This window comes from Neopsephotus bourkii, unplaced genomic scaffold (genome assembly GCF_033783945.1).
Source record: "Neopsephotus bourkii isolate Nb327-2 ecotype Australia unplaced genomic scaffold, CSIRO-AGI_Nbou_v1 NB_1630, whole genome shotgun sequence".
NCBI classification, from domain to species: Eukaryota; Metazoa; Chordata; class Aves; order Psittaciformes; family Psittacidae; genus Neopsephotus; species Neopsephotus bourkii.
In genome coordinates, this window is record NW_026902105.1 from 2,315,047 (window position 1) to 2,330,584 (window position 15,538).

The following is a 15,538-nucleotide window of genomic DNA, read 5'->3' on the forward strand; positions in this document are numbered from 1 at the left end:
ACTATTCACTTTTTCACCTACTTTGAGCACTGCAAGGTTTTAAAATATACAGACCTCTCTGTTGATGAAGTTTGAGAGAGAACTGAGGAGTCCTGCCAGCATGAAGCTGAAGACGGTATATTAAACCCCAAAGAAGCTACTGGCAAAGTACCTAAGGAAGCAGCTATACTGGGAAATAAAGGTAAAACTCTTTAGTTAAAGCCTTTGGCTTAGGCTGAGGTTAAACCATACATACGAATTTACCCGCAGGGGGCAGCAGGAGGGCCTGGAAGCCTCCTGTCGACAATGGAGCGAATCTTTGATGGAAAGGGTCTGCTTTTGTATTCGTCAACGCCAACATCAAAATTCCCTTTGGCTTTAATTGCATCCTGTGTTTGCAGAGTGCTTTTTGCTTGCTTGGAGCAGAACAGAGCTATAAACTATGTACATGCTCTTTTGCACAAGCATTAGTGCTTGTTTTGTGCCAAGGAAATGGACTGGATTGCCACAAAGGGCTTTTTCTAGGTACTAAGAGATTCAGTTCTACAAGCACGCAGTAGACTAAATGCACACGGTCGACTTCCACACTCTGTATTTACTGATCACTCTTACAGCCAGCATTTAGGGAATTTAGCAAAGACCGCTAAGGCAAGTGTTTTAGCTGAGTCTGAGTCTGTGCTGGAGAGGGGTGTTCTCTGCATCACTTTGTTGTCTCGGCAGATTAACCATGAGGTAGCAATGCCCCCCAGTTTGCATGTCTCTAGTATCCTTACAGCATGTAAAGATTCTTCCTTTCCTCAAGCACAGGCTTTACGTCAGACACAACAGAACCTCTGCTGCTTATTTGGTGCAAAATTACATCATTTGGTGAACTATTCCAAGAATGAATGTATTTCCAAGTTTGTACCTTAGCTTTATTAACCTTTGGCTGTGTAGTCTGTGTACTGTGAAGTCGTGTGTATCCAGACCAGCTGGACATCCCTACCAGTGCGTCTGGGAATTAACGCATTTTGCAAGATGTTCAACGTAACTCAGAGGTTCCTGAGTGAGTTCATTAGTTCCAGCGGCAGGATTCCGGTGGCCTGGCACCACCCCCCCAGAAGTGAGCGCACAGCTGTCCTTGTGGGAGTATCGCTGCTCTCAGCCAGCCATGAAAAGCCAAGTGCTGTGTAAGGTCACACACACAGCTTTCCCAGCAGCTTGCTGTCTTTATCTGAACTATGTGCTACTGCGCTCCTGGGCCTAATTTGCTCAGCTGATTGCTCAATGTGCCATGCTCTATGGGGAGCCTGAGACACATAAAAAGGGACTGTGACAGAACCAAATGTGCTGTCATTGTGACCCCTTGTAAGCAGCGTGCAGGCTACAGGATGGTAGGTGACACAACCATCATGCAGCCACAGGTAACAGCCATCGTGGATCTGGTCTTCAGTCAGACGTGCTTCAGCAAGGCCTGAGACACTGAACAGTTGGTGGGAACTCTTGAAGTCACCCAGGCTAAAACCACCCATAGCTGGGGCAGCCACAAAGCCTGTGCAGCGAGATATGGCAGCTTTGTAGAAGTGTGTGCTTCACACACATGTGAGTGAACCTCCTGGAGCATGTGGCATCAAGTCTCCTTAGCAAGACACTTCAGATAAAGGCTTTCTGGCTAACAAACAGAAATCAAGAATACTTGTGAGAAGGCTCACTAAAACTTATTTTAGTTTCTGCAAATGTGCAAATTTGTTTGGATATAAAAGTGAAATAGGTATAAAATGGTTTCTTTTAATGTAAGGAAGATCACACAGGTCCTGCTCATGGAATAGTAAGATCATTTAACTATAGAGTATACTTAAACAGTAGTTTGGCATGTATGTAAACTACATAATGGAGATTGTTTAGCATATCGTCATGGGATACGAATGAGGACAGCATATTTGTAAAGCTAATCTTTAATAACCCTATAGTTCTAGTCGTACTGTAACATAAATACATTACCTAGTATAAGAAGCTGCATTGTTCTGTGAAACTGAGCCACATGTATGGTTTAAAAATGCACATGCAAATGTTATGCTTCTTCAAATCAAAACACGTATTTGGGGAGACAAAAAAGAAATCTGATGTTTGTCCTTTAGTTATTGCTATGGTTGTGATATAAGAACTACTAAGGATCTGGCTTTGTTAAGATCAGGCTTGTATCTTCCTGGTTCATACTGTGAAAGCAAATTACATGTCCTATCCTAGTTTTAATAATGGTCCTGTGACTATTTAAAGGGATAAACTAAACAGAAGTTCAGTTCTAGACAGGACATGCTGAGGTCCTTCAGAACATCCTGGGGGATACTCTGGATCTGCAGTCCTGACAGGAATGGCTCCCTCATGCTTGCACTGTTTATTGAAAGTCATTTCACTAAACTGTGCAGCTGGATAGTTGAGTCTCAGATGGGGGATTCTTTTCATCATGTTAACTTAGCAACAGGAAGGTGCACTTAGATATACATGCAAACGATAAACTCCTTTTTATAGTGGGATATTGAATTTTCTACAAATTTGGCAGCTTATCCAGATTTCCTGCCAGAAGCATAACACACTGTAAAAATGCAAAGTTAGAAAGTTCAGAGAAGTCTGTGGTTTATGCTGGTTTCCAAGCTTACTGAAGCCCATTAACAGTGTGCAGGAGTTATAATCAGGGCAGCTTACATCTGGAGCGAAGTGTTTGTCTTGGCTGTACTTTGGGCTGTCAAAGATAAAGAAAAGGAGAGTGAGAATAGGCCACTCTCGTGACATCTGAGAAGTTAACAAATGCATAGTTAGTGCAGCGTGTGAAATACCTGGGTGCTAATTCCAAAGACAGTAGTACAAATTTCAAAGCACTAGGAGCATACAGTGCTAAAAAATGACACAATTCAATCTTACTGTTTCCATAGCTTGTTTCTCACTTATGGTGGAGATGGAATGTAACTACTTCTAACTTACATTAAGGTCCAGCTGGAGGCTTGCTTCCACCCCACTGTGATACACACTGAATACTGCGCAGTACCTGGCTCCTATCAATGCTCACATAACCCCAATCCAAGCTATGTACTCTTTGTATTCTTGCTAGCTGTCCTGGTGGGAAGTGAGGCAGAATTCAATGTCTTGCTTTTACTTAAACATCAAGAGATGCCAACATTTATTTTCAATTATATTTTCTGGTCTGCTTTGACCTTATTTTGGGTTAATCTGTAAACTGAGGTTGTAACTTTGTCAAAAAAGCTGACCCCTGCCAAACCAGCAAAACAGAAAATTCGGGAAGAACACCACAGACCTCCTGGCTGGATATGCAGCAGCTCAGATCAGCCCCGCTCACCCTGTAATTTTGTGCCAATAAACTACCCATCACACAGCCTGCAGGCTGTTTGGTAATGTGGTACCTCTCACCCCAGTCAGGCTTGAGGGTTCCCATGGGGCTATTATATATATGTTAATGAACCCAAAGCCCTTTTGTTTAAGGCTGGGCAGTGAGATCCCTTTGCTATGGGTGTGGGATGAACACAAGGCAAAAGTCAGCTCCTACCCCAGAGGTGCTACATTTACGCGAGCCAAAGGTGAGAACAGAAAGTGAACGTGACATGAGTCCTGCAGGTGGAAGTTCCCCACTGCTGAGGCTTCTAGGCATTGTACAGCAATGCCTGACATTGGAGTTCCAGTCATTTACTGATTCATGCTGCAAAAAAAAGTAAGAAATAGTTTATTTTACTAGAAATTATAACCTATGGGTCTCAGAAATGCAGAAAGCCACCACTAAATGTGCTGGCATGCAGGAAAGGCTACATCTGACCAGAAATTACATCCTGTGGGTCCGAGACAGCATCAGCACCAAGCTGGTTCAAACTGATTCCTTTCAGTGAGAAACATGAGCGCTGCTGCAAACAGAAGTTATGCAGAAAGACTTGCTCTGCTTAGAAAGCTGATCTGTGAGACCTCCTGGAGCAGCAGTTTCTGCTGGAAGCCTTGTGGTCTACCCAGTCTCAGGCTACAGTGGAAATGTTCTCCCACCAGACACTCCCAAAGACATTTCTTGTGATACTGAATAGGGAAGATGGGAACTCTAAGGAGCTCTCTCTACACTGTTAGTAATTTGTCATGGGAACTGCATGTTAACATAGAATCATAGAATAGTTAGGGTTGGAAAGGACCTTAAGATCATCAAATTCCAAACCCCCTGCCATGGGCAGGGACACCTCACACTAAACCATATCACCCAAGGCCTCATCCAACCTGGCCTTGAACACTGCCAGGGATAAAGCATTCACAACCTCCCTGAACAACCCATTCCAGTGCCTCACCACCCTAACAGGAAAGAATTTCCTCCTTATATCCAATCTAAGCTTCCCCTGTTTAAGTTTTAACCCATTACCCCTTGTCCTACCACTACAGTCCCTAATGAAGAGTCCATCCCCAGCATCCCTATAGGCCCCCTTCAGATACTGGAAGGCTGCTATGAGGTCTCCACGCAGCCTTCTCTTCTCCAGGCTGAACAGCCCAACTTTCTCAGCCTGTCTTCATATGGGAGGTGCTCCAGTCCCCTGATCATTCTCGTGGCCCTCCTCTGGACTTGTTCCAACAGATCCATGTCCTTTTTATGTTGAGGACACCAGAACTGCAGACAATACTCCAGGTGAGGTCTCATGAGAGCAGAATAAAGGGGCAGGATCACCTCCTTCGACCTGCTGGTCACGCTCCTTTTGATGCAGCCCAGGATACGGTTGGCTTTCTAGGCTGCAAGTGCACACTGCTGGCTCATGTTCATTTTCTCATCGACCAGCACCCCCAAGTCCTTCTCCGCAGGGCTGCTCTGAATCTCTTCTCTGCCCAGCCTGTAGCTGTGCCTGGGATTGCTCCGACCCAGCTGTAGGACCTTGCACTTGGCATGGTTAAACTTCATGAGGTTGGCATCAGCCCACCTCACAAGCGTGTCAAGGTCCCTCTGGATGGCATTCCTTCCCTCCAGCGTATCAACCGAACCACACAGCTTGGTGTCATCGGCAAACTTGCTGAGGGCGCACTCAATCCCACTGTCCATGTCAGCGACAAAGATGTTGAACAAGACCGGTCCCAACACCGATCCCTGAGGGACACCACTCGTTACTGGTCTCCAGCCGGATATTGAGCCATTGACCACAACTCTTTGCGTGCAGCCATCCAGCCAGTTCTTTATCCACCGAGTGGTCCATCCATCAAATTGATGTCTCTCCAATTTAGAGACAAGAATGTCGTGTGGGACAGTGTTGAACGCTTTACACAAATCCAGGCAGATGAGTATGTAAATATGTCTGAAAGGAAACTGGTCAACTGACAGCATTTTCTGGTTGTTAGTTTGTTCTAGATATAGGATTATTAAGGTCTTCATTACATGCCCTATGAAGCATACTTGGACTACCTTCCCACGGCCAACTTAATCTGTTCAGTGTTTTTATGTGCGCCACAGCTATACATAAAGGAAAACCTGCAGCTCACTAAAGACTTGGGTTTCGGGGCTTGAAATTGCTCCCGTGTTCATGGGAAAAATCAATCCCAGAAGCTAAACCTATGCAAGCAATGTTTCCACAATCTACTGTGCCTCCTCTCCACCCTCCTGGCCCTCACAGAGAACCAATTCTAGAGGTTTTCCAGAGCTCTGCTATAATTTTCAGTTTGTCCATCTCTAACTTCACAAAATTGAAAATTCTTTTATTTTTATCCATCTATACAAGGCAGTCTCCCCCCAAAAAACACAGCCTAGTCATTTGCCAAACCTGTAAGATTTCCAGTGACAAAGCACAGCTCATTTTCATTGCCTCAGCATTCCCTCCTCACTGAAAGAAAACAAAGCAATCCAAAGGTGTGATTTTTGTGACCCTCCAGATACTCTGCTTCCCTGCTGGAGCTATAGCAATGCTGTCCAATACCCATACATCTTGAGTGAGCTCCAAAACTGTAGAAGAAATATTAAAAACTAACATACAAGCAAACAAAACACCTGAACCAAAACCACAACTAAATGCACATTACAAAAATGGGAGAGAAAAATTCTGATATTGACAAAAATCCTCCAAATTAATGGCTTAAGGAGTAAGGAAAAGGAGATGTAACAGCAACTGTCTCTTCTTGCATCTTGATGGAGACAGCAGAGCATGACTGGGTGTAGGAAAGCAGTGCGCTGTCAGCTCAAACAGTGTATTTGTTAGCTCCAGAGAACTGCTTGCTGTGCAGACAGACGGCAGTTGTGTGATGCGGGTACAAATGCCATGAGCCTGAACAGAGCGAGGCTGAGGGGAGGCCATGCGGCTGCAGCAGCAGCGCTGGCAGCACGCAGCCGAGCCCCCAGCAGGTGGTGGTCTCCGACAGCGCAGGGAAAGAGCTGCTGCGGCTCCGGGAAAGGGAAATCCCTGCTGCAGGCTCATTGATTTCGTGGTGGGAAAGAAGCGGGCTGCATCAGCCCACATTTCTAAGGCTGTACTGCTGTGTGCGTGCGGAGGGTGAAAGCTTCCCTGATAGAAGTCAAATGTCCTGGGAGACAAGTCACAGAGGTCTCAGTAGCAAAGCTCATTGCAAACTGAAAATAAAGGCGCTTTTTTTTTTTTTTTTAATGAATTTCAGTCATCTCCTTTATTTTGGATATGCATTTCTTTGAATCATCAGAAAATGCTGGGTTCTCAGTGCCCGCCTTGGGTTTGCAAACATCTGACATCTCACAGACTGCAAAATTACCTGTCCTGATCATGCACATAAAGAGTAAGAGCCTCCCAAACCGGTGACATGAAGCGGCATGTGAAGCTATCAAGAGGCAGGACTGTGGACGGGCTGCAGGTGGAGCTCCTGCTGCTCAGTCACTGAACAATACTGAACTGTATGGTTCCTCGGCTCTGCTACTTGTTCCACTTGGACTGTTACGGCACCGATCTTTACCTGGCCGGGGTACCGCAGACACGAACTCCATCCAACAGAAGCAAGCACACCTTAATGCACATGCACAAAGGATGGAATAATGGTTGCACAGTCAACCTCTGCATTCTGGGGTGGTTTATGTGGCTATGTGACCTTAACGTTAACTTTTGTGAATGTTTAACTGCTCGGGTTTTCAGAGAACAAATGGAAGCCAAATGCACCACATGGCCCCATACCTACACCTCTGTAAGTTGTGAGCAGGGCTGAAACATCAGGATCCCCACCTCTGCGTGAGCAGAGAGTGTAGCGGACCCTGAGCTGATGGCACTGAGCTCTCTGTGAGCCATCACTGCGGGCAATTAAGCACGTAAATCACATCGTGATTTGAGGCACCCGACATCACAGCAGGCAGCCTGCAGCAGCCACATGCAGCAAGGGCAGGGAGGGTCTCCTTTATCCATGGTGAGCCTACACTGGAATTCAATGCGTCTTCAAGGATTTTAGCTGCCAAATTCTAAAACGTCCCCACTGGGAAGAACATTTTCCACAGCTTTTAATGTTTTAATAGTTTGGGCTAAAGTTACATCGCTGGCTCTTGCCAAATTCATGCCTCCGTGCACAGAAGCACTCTAGCTCATGCTAACTTGCGTGTTGTGATGGTACAGAATGACTGTATGTGAGCTGAACATGGGCAACAACTGTTTCACACTACCTAGTTCTGGTTCTGTATGAACTATTTTTAGGAAGATTTAAAGCTGAAATTCAGCCTGAGGCAGACAAGCAGTATGAGAGATTTCAAAGAAATTAAGTTTGGCAGGGAAATGGGGTGTGGAGCAGCCCTCTCCCTAAACCCTGCCATCTGCAAACTCGGAAGGAACACTGGAATGCATCTGGCTGTTATGAAACCAGCAGAGAGCAAGAAAGTCCTTCCCATCAGATGGAGATTTGCCTTCATAGTTTTGAAAATTCCCCATATCCTTGGGGTTTGGTTTGTGGTTTTTTGTTTTGTTGTTTTGTTGTTTTTTTTCCCAAGCCTTTTACTAATTTTTCCAGGAAGATGCTAATTTCTATGTTTAAAGGTTTCATCACTCCTTCGTTCCCGGTCCATTCCCCCAGCCTCCCTCACACACGGTCTTTGCTGTGACCGTCGGTCCGAGCTGCCGCGGGCGCCATTTTGCCGCCGGCGGTGCGGCTCCGCACTCCCAGCCGCGAGATGGCGGCGTTGCGCCGCCGCCAGCCCCCGCCGCAACGGAGCGCGGGGTGCGCTTGGGGTGAAAGGCGAAGGGGAGGCGGATGTAACACCGCGGAACGGGTCGCTCGCTGGACCTCACGTCCCAGCCTGGAGTTACCCGGGCAAAGAAATCACCGGGGGGCGCAGGGGAGAGAGGGTGCGGCCGTGGGGACACGCAGCGGGCGGAGCGGCGAAGATGGCGGCCAGCGGCCACGGTGCGGGCCGCGGTCACGGGCCCTTTCTCAGCCTCCAAACCCCAGCGCCTTACAGCCGGCTCCCGAGCTCTTTGCCGTCTCCCTGGAGCTGAAGTCTGAGAGGTCATAAGGAATGGCTTCGCCTGGGTGGGGAGCTCCTGAGCACCCGCACGGAGCCAAGCCACGCCTGGCCTTGTGCTGCCTTTTTGGCGTGTGTCAGCGGCTGATTTGGTCCTCGGTTTCCCAGGGCAGAGCGGTCCACACAGTTCCGCTGGAGCTGGAAGCTGTGGATCCGTTTGTATTTATGCTTTGCCTTCAGCAGGCTATTTTCCTCCTTTGCCTTCCTTCTCACCCGGGGTAGTAAGAAGCAGCACCCTCTGAGGCGGCCACGCCAGGCTGGCCATGGTGCATTGCCGATGTCATTCCCGAAGGGGAGAAGCACTTGGGAACTGCCCTTCCGGCCTCCCCTCGGCGGCAGCTGGGCCAGTTATGCCCGGGCATCCTCTTCCACAGCTGGTAGAAGTACTATGTGCATTAAAAGAAAAGTGTCATAATTTGATTTGCATGCTTCATGCAAATAATGTGACTTGGCTCAAGTGTCTCCTTTGGGGGGGGGGGGGAGGACACCAAAAAACGCCCACTTTTCTGTTTCACATGATTTGTTTGTTTTAGCATAAAAGCTGGTTTTAGGCTATACACCTACATTCTCTCCTATCTACGTAACAACTCAGTTGCTCTCACCTCACTGACTTCTGTCTAGATAAAACCCTTTAACATACTGCCACTTGCTTTTCCTGCTTTGCACATAATTGCTTTCCCATAATTGTCTTTCTTGACTCATAGCTTGAGCCTGCAGGTGCTGGATCTCTTGTGAATGGTACCAAGTGGCATCATTCTTGCTGACAGCAATTCAGGAGTCAAATAAGCCAGTGGCTGGAAACAGGATTAAAAGCAGAACAAAAGAGACCTTGAATAATGTGAAGCAGAGGTTACTCTTGTTTGGGAAATCTGAAGGGCAAGTACCATCAACTGCAGGAGTGAGCTAGTGCCATCTGGCTATGTATTTCATGTACTGTGCAGTGGTTTGGCTGTGGAAAGAGCTGAGTCAGGGATGTAGATTCAACCTCTGTCAGTCAAAAGCAGTTCCATTTGAGAGGTTGGAGAGGCTATGTTTGGCGTACACCTGAGACAGATGATGCTGAACATGTGGCTAAATTTGAGGGTGTTTCTGCCTTTCAGAAAACTGTAGCTGTTTGTAAATGCTGGAGAAACTTGCAGCTTTGGGAATAGCGAGGAGAGGAGGGTGTTGGAATTCGACAGTTCATGATAGTCTGCAGTGGCACTTGGCCAAAAGAACACTTTAAAAAAAACGTGGCCTTGTAGCTTTTAGTCCATCTAATTCAATAATTACTGAGAGAAATGAAACATCTTCAATTTTACAAAGTTAGGTATGTGTAGGGTGATTACTTCTGTATTGCCATCTGAAGTGAGAGAGGTGTGATAATGAAGTAAGTTCTGCTACAGCGAGCCCAGCAGTTCTCTAGCAGCTGAACAGTTCTGTCTTCTCTGCAGCAGTAATGTTTCCTTGGAAGTTGGTCCTTCCAAGTGTGCAAATGTATGCTTATTCCTTCATTCAGAGGTGAGATGAGAGAGCAGGGGATGATGAAAACCACAGGAACATCTATGAAAAGGGCATTATTTCAAGGACGAAAGCCTCTCAGTCCCGTCCCCTCTGTAAGATGGGCTGGTGAATGCTTAGGCAACTCTTCCCTGGGTGAAGACATGGCTGAGTGCCTCCCTTTGTCAGAAACCTTTTTCTTCTAAAATCTTAGAAAATGAACTGTTATGGTAAGTATCACCAGTTCCATTTTTCTGTTGTGTTTGTGCATAGAAAGCATTACATACTAAACAGCTCCATCTGTGGGCTGATGCACCTGCACACAAGGCCTGATAGAGGTGTGGGCTAATAGCTTTGAGGGAGGTTGTGTACAGACATCTAACAATACCCCATTTCCAAAATAGTATTTCCCCTGGATGAATCATACTGTATAGCATGTTATGCTACATTGGTAAGCAGATACACATACACATTTTTTACTAAAAGGACTACATACCTGTAAAGTTGTACAAATTTAAGTCAAGAATAACTGATTCTATTCTGTTTGGCAGGAGGAGTGTGGGCTAGTGATGGAGTCTGTTGCTTTAGGATGAGCAAACAGTAGAGGCTTAGAAATGTCAACCACTTATGTGCCCATTTAGCTTTTGACTGTGGAGACTGGTAATTAATGCCAGTATGAGTTGTTGCAAACCTTCATCATCCCATTTCATCAGTGGCTGTCTTTTATTGACAGCTGAAATATGATGGATGAACTATGACCTGCATTTTGAACCCAGCTCCTAACCCACTGAAGTTCAAAGCAGCTGGAGGAGACTCCCATTTTCTGTGTGTCTGGCAGGATCAGTAAGCAAAATGTTATCAAGTGAAAGGCACAAACAGCATGAGGAGCTCCAGCATACTGAGCAAGGGTGAGGGGATGCAGTGGCTCTAGGAGGAGGGTGCTTTCTCTCCACATCTGCCTTCTTTCAATTCCTCTTGCTTTAATTCCATGTTATTGCTTGCTGGCCTCTAGAGAAGGTTTGCAGCATCACTAACTGCTCTCCACCTGAACCCTTTTTGGAAAGGAGGATGTTTGGCTCAAATCTATTCCAGTGCTGAAACTGCATCCATCACACAAGCACAGGTGGCTTGTTAGCATCTATCACACAAGCTCCTATGGCCATGGCAAGACTGTAGGATAGTGTGCCAGAGAATGCCAAGGATCTCTGGAGAAGGACAAGGCCATCCTGCTCTCTCACAGGGAGAGAGGTAATGCATAAACATCTGCACTTCCAAAGAGCAGGAAATGTTGCCCCCGTAGGTGACCATGCTGCTACCTTTAGGTTTTTTTTTCTTCAGGCAGTCAACACCTGTAGGAGTGAGCATGAGCTTCCTACAGGATGTGTTTTCTGGCAGCTGTTCCCTATATAGTGCTCTGAGAAGGGAAAGACACCTTTACATACAGGTGCTTTCAAATAATCTCATGGGTAGTCCAGTTACGTGTCTGCAAGGATTGTAACAGTAGTCACATGCTAAGTCACAAAGCATTTGATAAAGGAAGTGATACATTATCCCCGTTTGAGGTGCATCACTTGTGTTTGTACTGGTCACCAAAACACACCCAGGCTCACTGTTGAGCACTGAGGCTGACTGGCGTGGAGCAGCCTGTGCTCCCTGCAATCCCTCCAAAGCAGAGTGATTGATTGCCTTCTACATGGCTTCTGGGGATGGTGGTGGGTTGTGCTGACTCCTGAGCTCTGTGGGGAATTGTCTGGGACACTGCCAGTTGGCTTTAATGAAACTGATGCCAAGGATTATGTCAACAGTTTATAGAGGGTTGAATTCCAATGCCCTGGAACATGCCCTAGTAGGGTTTAATTTATTTGATAGACCTAATCAGAGAAAGACGAAGTGCTTTTCCCAAGGTCACATAGTATGTTTTGAGCTTTAATCTTGGGCAGTCCCTTGAAAGGTATAGTTCCCTGGGCTACAGTACGCTATCCCACAGATTTTGTGCATATGCCTAGGCTTTAACGTAGATGCTGTCACATGGAAAGGTGCTTTTCCTATTCTTTCCTGAGTCTTTTCTCAGCTTGTAAACACACAGCAAGCAAAATAAACTCCTGGGATTGAAAGCAGCAGAATTATACCAGGGCTAAATTAGTTGTAATATGAACCACCAGGGGTTTCCTGCACTCTTTTGGGGCAGTTTATATACCTTTGTCTTTAACATCTAAGCTTCAAAGCTTAGAACCAGGCATGAAACACATCATGTGAAGCACACTGGAAGAGTGACAGTACTTGTGTCTCTATGTTTTGCTTGGGTTTATTTAAAATTCATTTAATGCCATGTCTAATTCCTATCCAAAAAACCCAAGGCACTTTATTGCTGTTGTGACATAAAGCTCTTTGGGTATCTGTTTTACTAGCAACTTTCAGTGAGAGTCAGAGTGCTTTAAGCTGGGTTTTGGTGAAATGTAGATGCCTTACCTCCAGAAAGCAATCCAAAATACCATCTCACAGCACAGCCTAAATCCAAAGTACCTGTATTCCCTAGTTCCCTAGGCATGCAGGAAATGAAGGGAATGCACTGAGAAATCAGGCACATGTAAACTCCCTCAAAAGCTAAACTAGTATGAAGAAACCTGAAGTCCACCAGTTTCCAGCCTGGTTTTGCCTGTATGCATATCTCTGAGTTCACCACAAAGCACTGTATCTGCTGTCATAAGAATGTGACCCTTTTCGGTGGCACTGCTGCTTGCCGTTGGGAATAAGCATAGTGGCTGGCAGTCTTGCTCAGCATTGGGAAGCACCTGGATCCAAAGTTCTTTTCAGCCTGAAGGCATTCAAACCCACAGTTTCATTATGATTTGTATTCTCTAACCACCAGGACTGGGGGTGGCAAAAGCAGAGCTGGGCTCAGACAGGAAAGCAGATCTGGAACAGGAAGAGAAAAAGCCTGAGGATATAGGTAGGTGGGTGGAGGAAAACCTGGATTATGATCACGCTGAGGAAGGGGAGCTGAGAGGTAGTCTTCCATTTTGAGAGCAAGTGCTCTCCAGTCACTGAATCGGCCCGTAATGGGTTGATGGTCCTCTCTGCCTTCTCCTTGGCTGTTTTGGGAAAAGTAGTGCTCAGCTCAACCAAGTGGCTGCTTTAGGAGAAGACTGAATTTCAAGAGGGCAAAGTGCAAAAAGGAAGGAGGAGAGGGTCAGGATCTCAAGCTGTGCCTTGTAATCCTTGCTCAGTGCATGGGAGCATGGCATCACCTGTGGAGATACCCTGTTCCCTCCACTGACTGAGAGAGCCCCACCTAACTGATGTTGCCAGTTGCTATGGTGGTCCTGGGAACACAAGCTTTAGGGGATATACTGCCTGTGGTGGGAGCTGAATGGTGACTTCTCAGCCTTTCCCCATGCCCCTGTCCTGCTGTGTAGTCCTCTCATGATTACAGAGGTGCAGAGTCAGGGCCCCTCTTTACAGGGCATTATTGTCACCCAGCAGGAACAGGGGCCTGGACTCCAGTTATGCCCTGAAGGTTTTTATGAGTTACTGTGGTAATATTTATTGTATTTCTACAGCACCAAGCAATGAGTATGCTGCTTTCCAAGTCATACGTAGTGGTGGTTCAGCTGGGATCTTCATCTTACAACTGACCCCTTAGAGAACAGAAATCTCCTGTCTGTTCTGATATTACCCCATTAGGCAGCTGTTGTCTCTTTCCTGACACGGGTCAGAGGTCTGGAGTTAGCTTAATGTAATTTTTAATTAATAATGTAGACTTTGTGTAATTGCTGGAAAAATTAATATCTTGAGACATTATGTTGTTTTCTGACTTTATTTGCCTTCCCCCTTCCACAGGCAGGCATGTACATGCTCACACAAATGCCCAGGTCCTCAAATGAGCCTCAGTAGGCTGTACCTTACTTGCTGTGTCCAAGTTTGGGCTGAAGAAATCCTGGAGGATACCAGTTCCACCTAAATCTCTCTACCAAGTCCTTGGAGCAGAGGAGAACACACAGTACCATCTCCCTGAGGGTGCTCCAGAAAAATGTGACTAAATTTGTTTGGTCATGACTTCTGCCCTTGTATATGTTGGGACAGTGCCCAAGTCCGTACATGCTCTATCCTGATGTAAGTTACAGGGAGGCTCCAACAGAAGCGACAGGTAACACCACCTTCTTGAGAACTTCTGTTAGGTGTTATTCCCCATTAAGATCTGCAGATGTGTTCATGTGTTTGGTGCTGCTGCAAGTTGGTTGATTTATCGTGCTTATTCTGGTATCCATCTTTTTAATTGGGTGTTAAAAGGCAAGCAAGATAGATTAAACTGGAAATTATTGAAGGGTGATTTGCTGATCTTAAAGTAAATTAATAAGCATATCGTTGGTGGTTCTGATGGGAAGGACTTCTTTTTGTCTCTTGTTTCTCTGATATCAGTTCTGCCAGCATCCTGGATTCTGTATTTCAGCTGTGGGTATGTTACTGCAAGGGTGTGTAGGATGGTTGGGACACTTGGTCTTTGTATTGGTTCAGCTGTGCAAACTGCAGCTGAGCATAAGATGAAAATGTTGGTAGAACAAATGAAAAATGGCAGTTACTTTTTTCTGCAGAGAAACGCTCTCCCTGGAGGGCTTTTTGCATTCAGTAATTCAGTTTCACAGCTTTTACTTGAAATGATCTTTCATAAATCTCAGGCTTATGCTTCTGGCTAGTTTGTGCTTGACCAATCATTGAATGAATCCATCAGGAATATAGTGCCACATTAAGAAAAAAGGTCTGGAGACAGCTAAGAGACAGCTGTGTGACAGCTGGAGTAACAACTTACAGCATGCACAAGAATGGAGAACGATCATTAAACTCCCATGCAGGGGGCACAGGGGCCTGCAGCTTAAGAGTGCTGTTGAGTCCTCAGTCCGTGCACATCAGCTGAACCCAAATAATCCTTTGCCACACAGAGTATCTTCCAAGCTTTCAGCATGGAAGCTGATGCCAGCAGCCAGAGCCTGTTTGCTACCCTTGCTTATGAATGTATGAAAAAATGCTGCTGGTGGATCCCTGCATTTGCAGTTTGAGTTCCTTGCTACTGCCTAGCCCAATCCCACCCTAACGTCCAGGTGGGATCTTGGTTAGAAGCTGTCTCTAAACCTGTAGGAATTCATATTCCCTTTGTTTTTTGTCTTGCTGTGGATGAAATTGCTTGGTCATTAAAAAAAAACAACCTCTTGTGATATCTGAAGATATGGAACAAGTCTACAGTGCAAGTATAGCCAGTCCTGCTGCAGGGTAGATGATGGGATAGCTGATTTCCTGAGGCTTCTGCCAGCTCTTTCTTGGTGGCCTTTTGGTCAGATAGAAAATCCCATCTAGGGGAAAACACTGTTCTGTGGTTAACATGATAGTCAGACAGAAGGATGCTAGGTTCATCCAGCAAACCTTAGGAGAAGTATCCCAGATGCAGCTTGCAGCAACCAGAGATTAGGGCCTAGCTTGTTCAATTAATGAAATTATGCCATCTGAGAATCTGGTCTCTAAAGGTTTCATCTGTATTCAGTCCTCAGGGAAGGGCATGTTCTCCCATCAAACAGCGGAACACTCAAGCCAGAGTGATATGATTGGCCTCAGACTGCAGCCATGTTTTCTTCT

The 15,538-nt window shown here is 46.0% G+C and overlaps 1 protein-coding gene across 1 annotated transcript; it reads right to left on the reverse strand.

Moving 5' to 3' along the window:
- Positions 1–871: 871 nt before the first annotated feature.
- Positions 872–8,423, reverse strand: LOC133223114 (uncharacterized). Its single transcript, XM_061373543.1, has 3 exons — positions 8,001–8,423; positions 3,518–3,667; positions 872–2,698 (listed from the first exon to the last, which is right to left on the reverse strand). Exons 1-3 carry the CDS (start codon positions 8,421–8,423, stop codon positions 2,648–2,650), a joined length of 624 nt encoding a protein of 207 aa, XP_061229527.1. The 3' UTR covers positions 872–2,647.
- Positions 8,424–15,538: the final 7,115 nt, after the last annotated feature.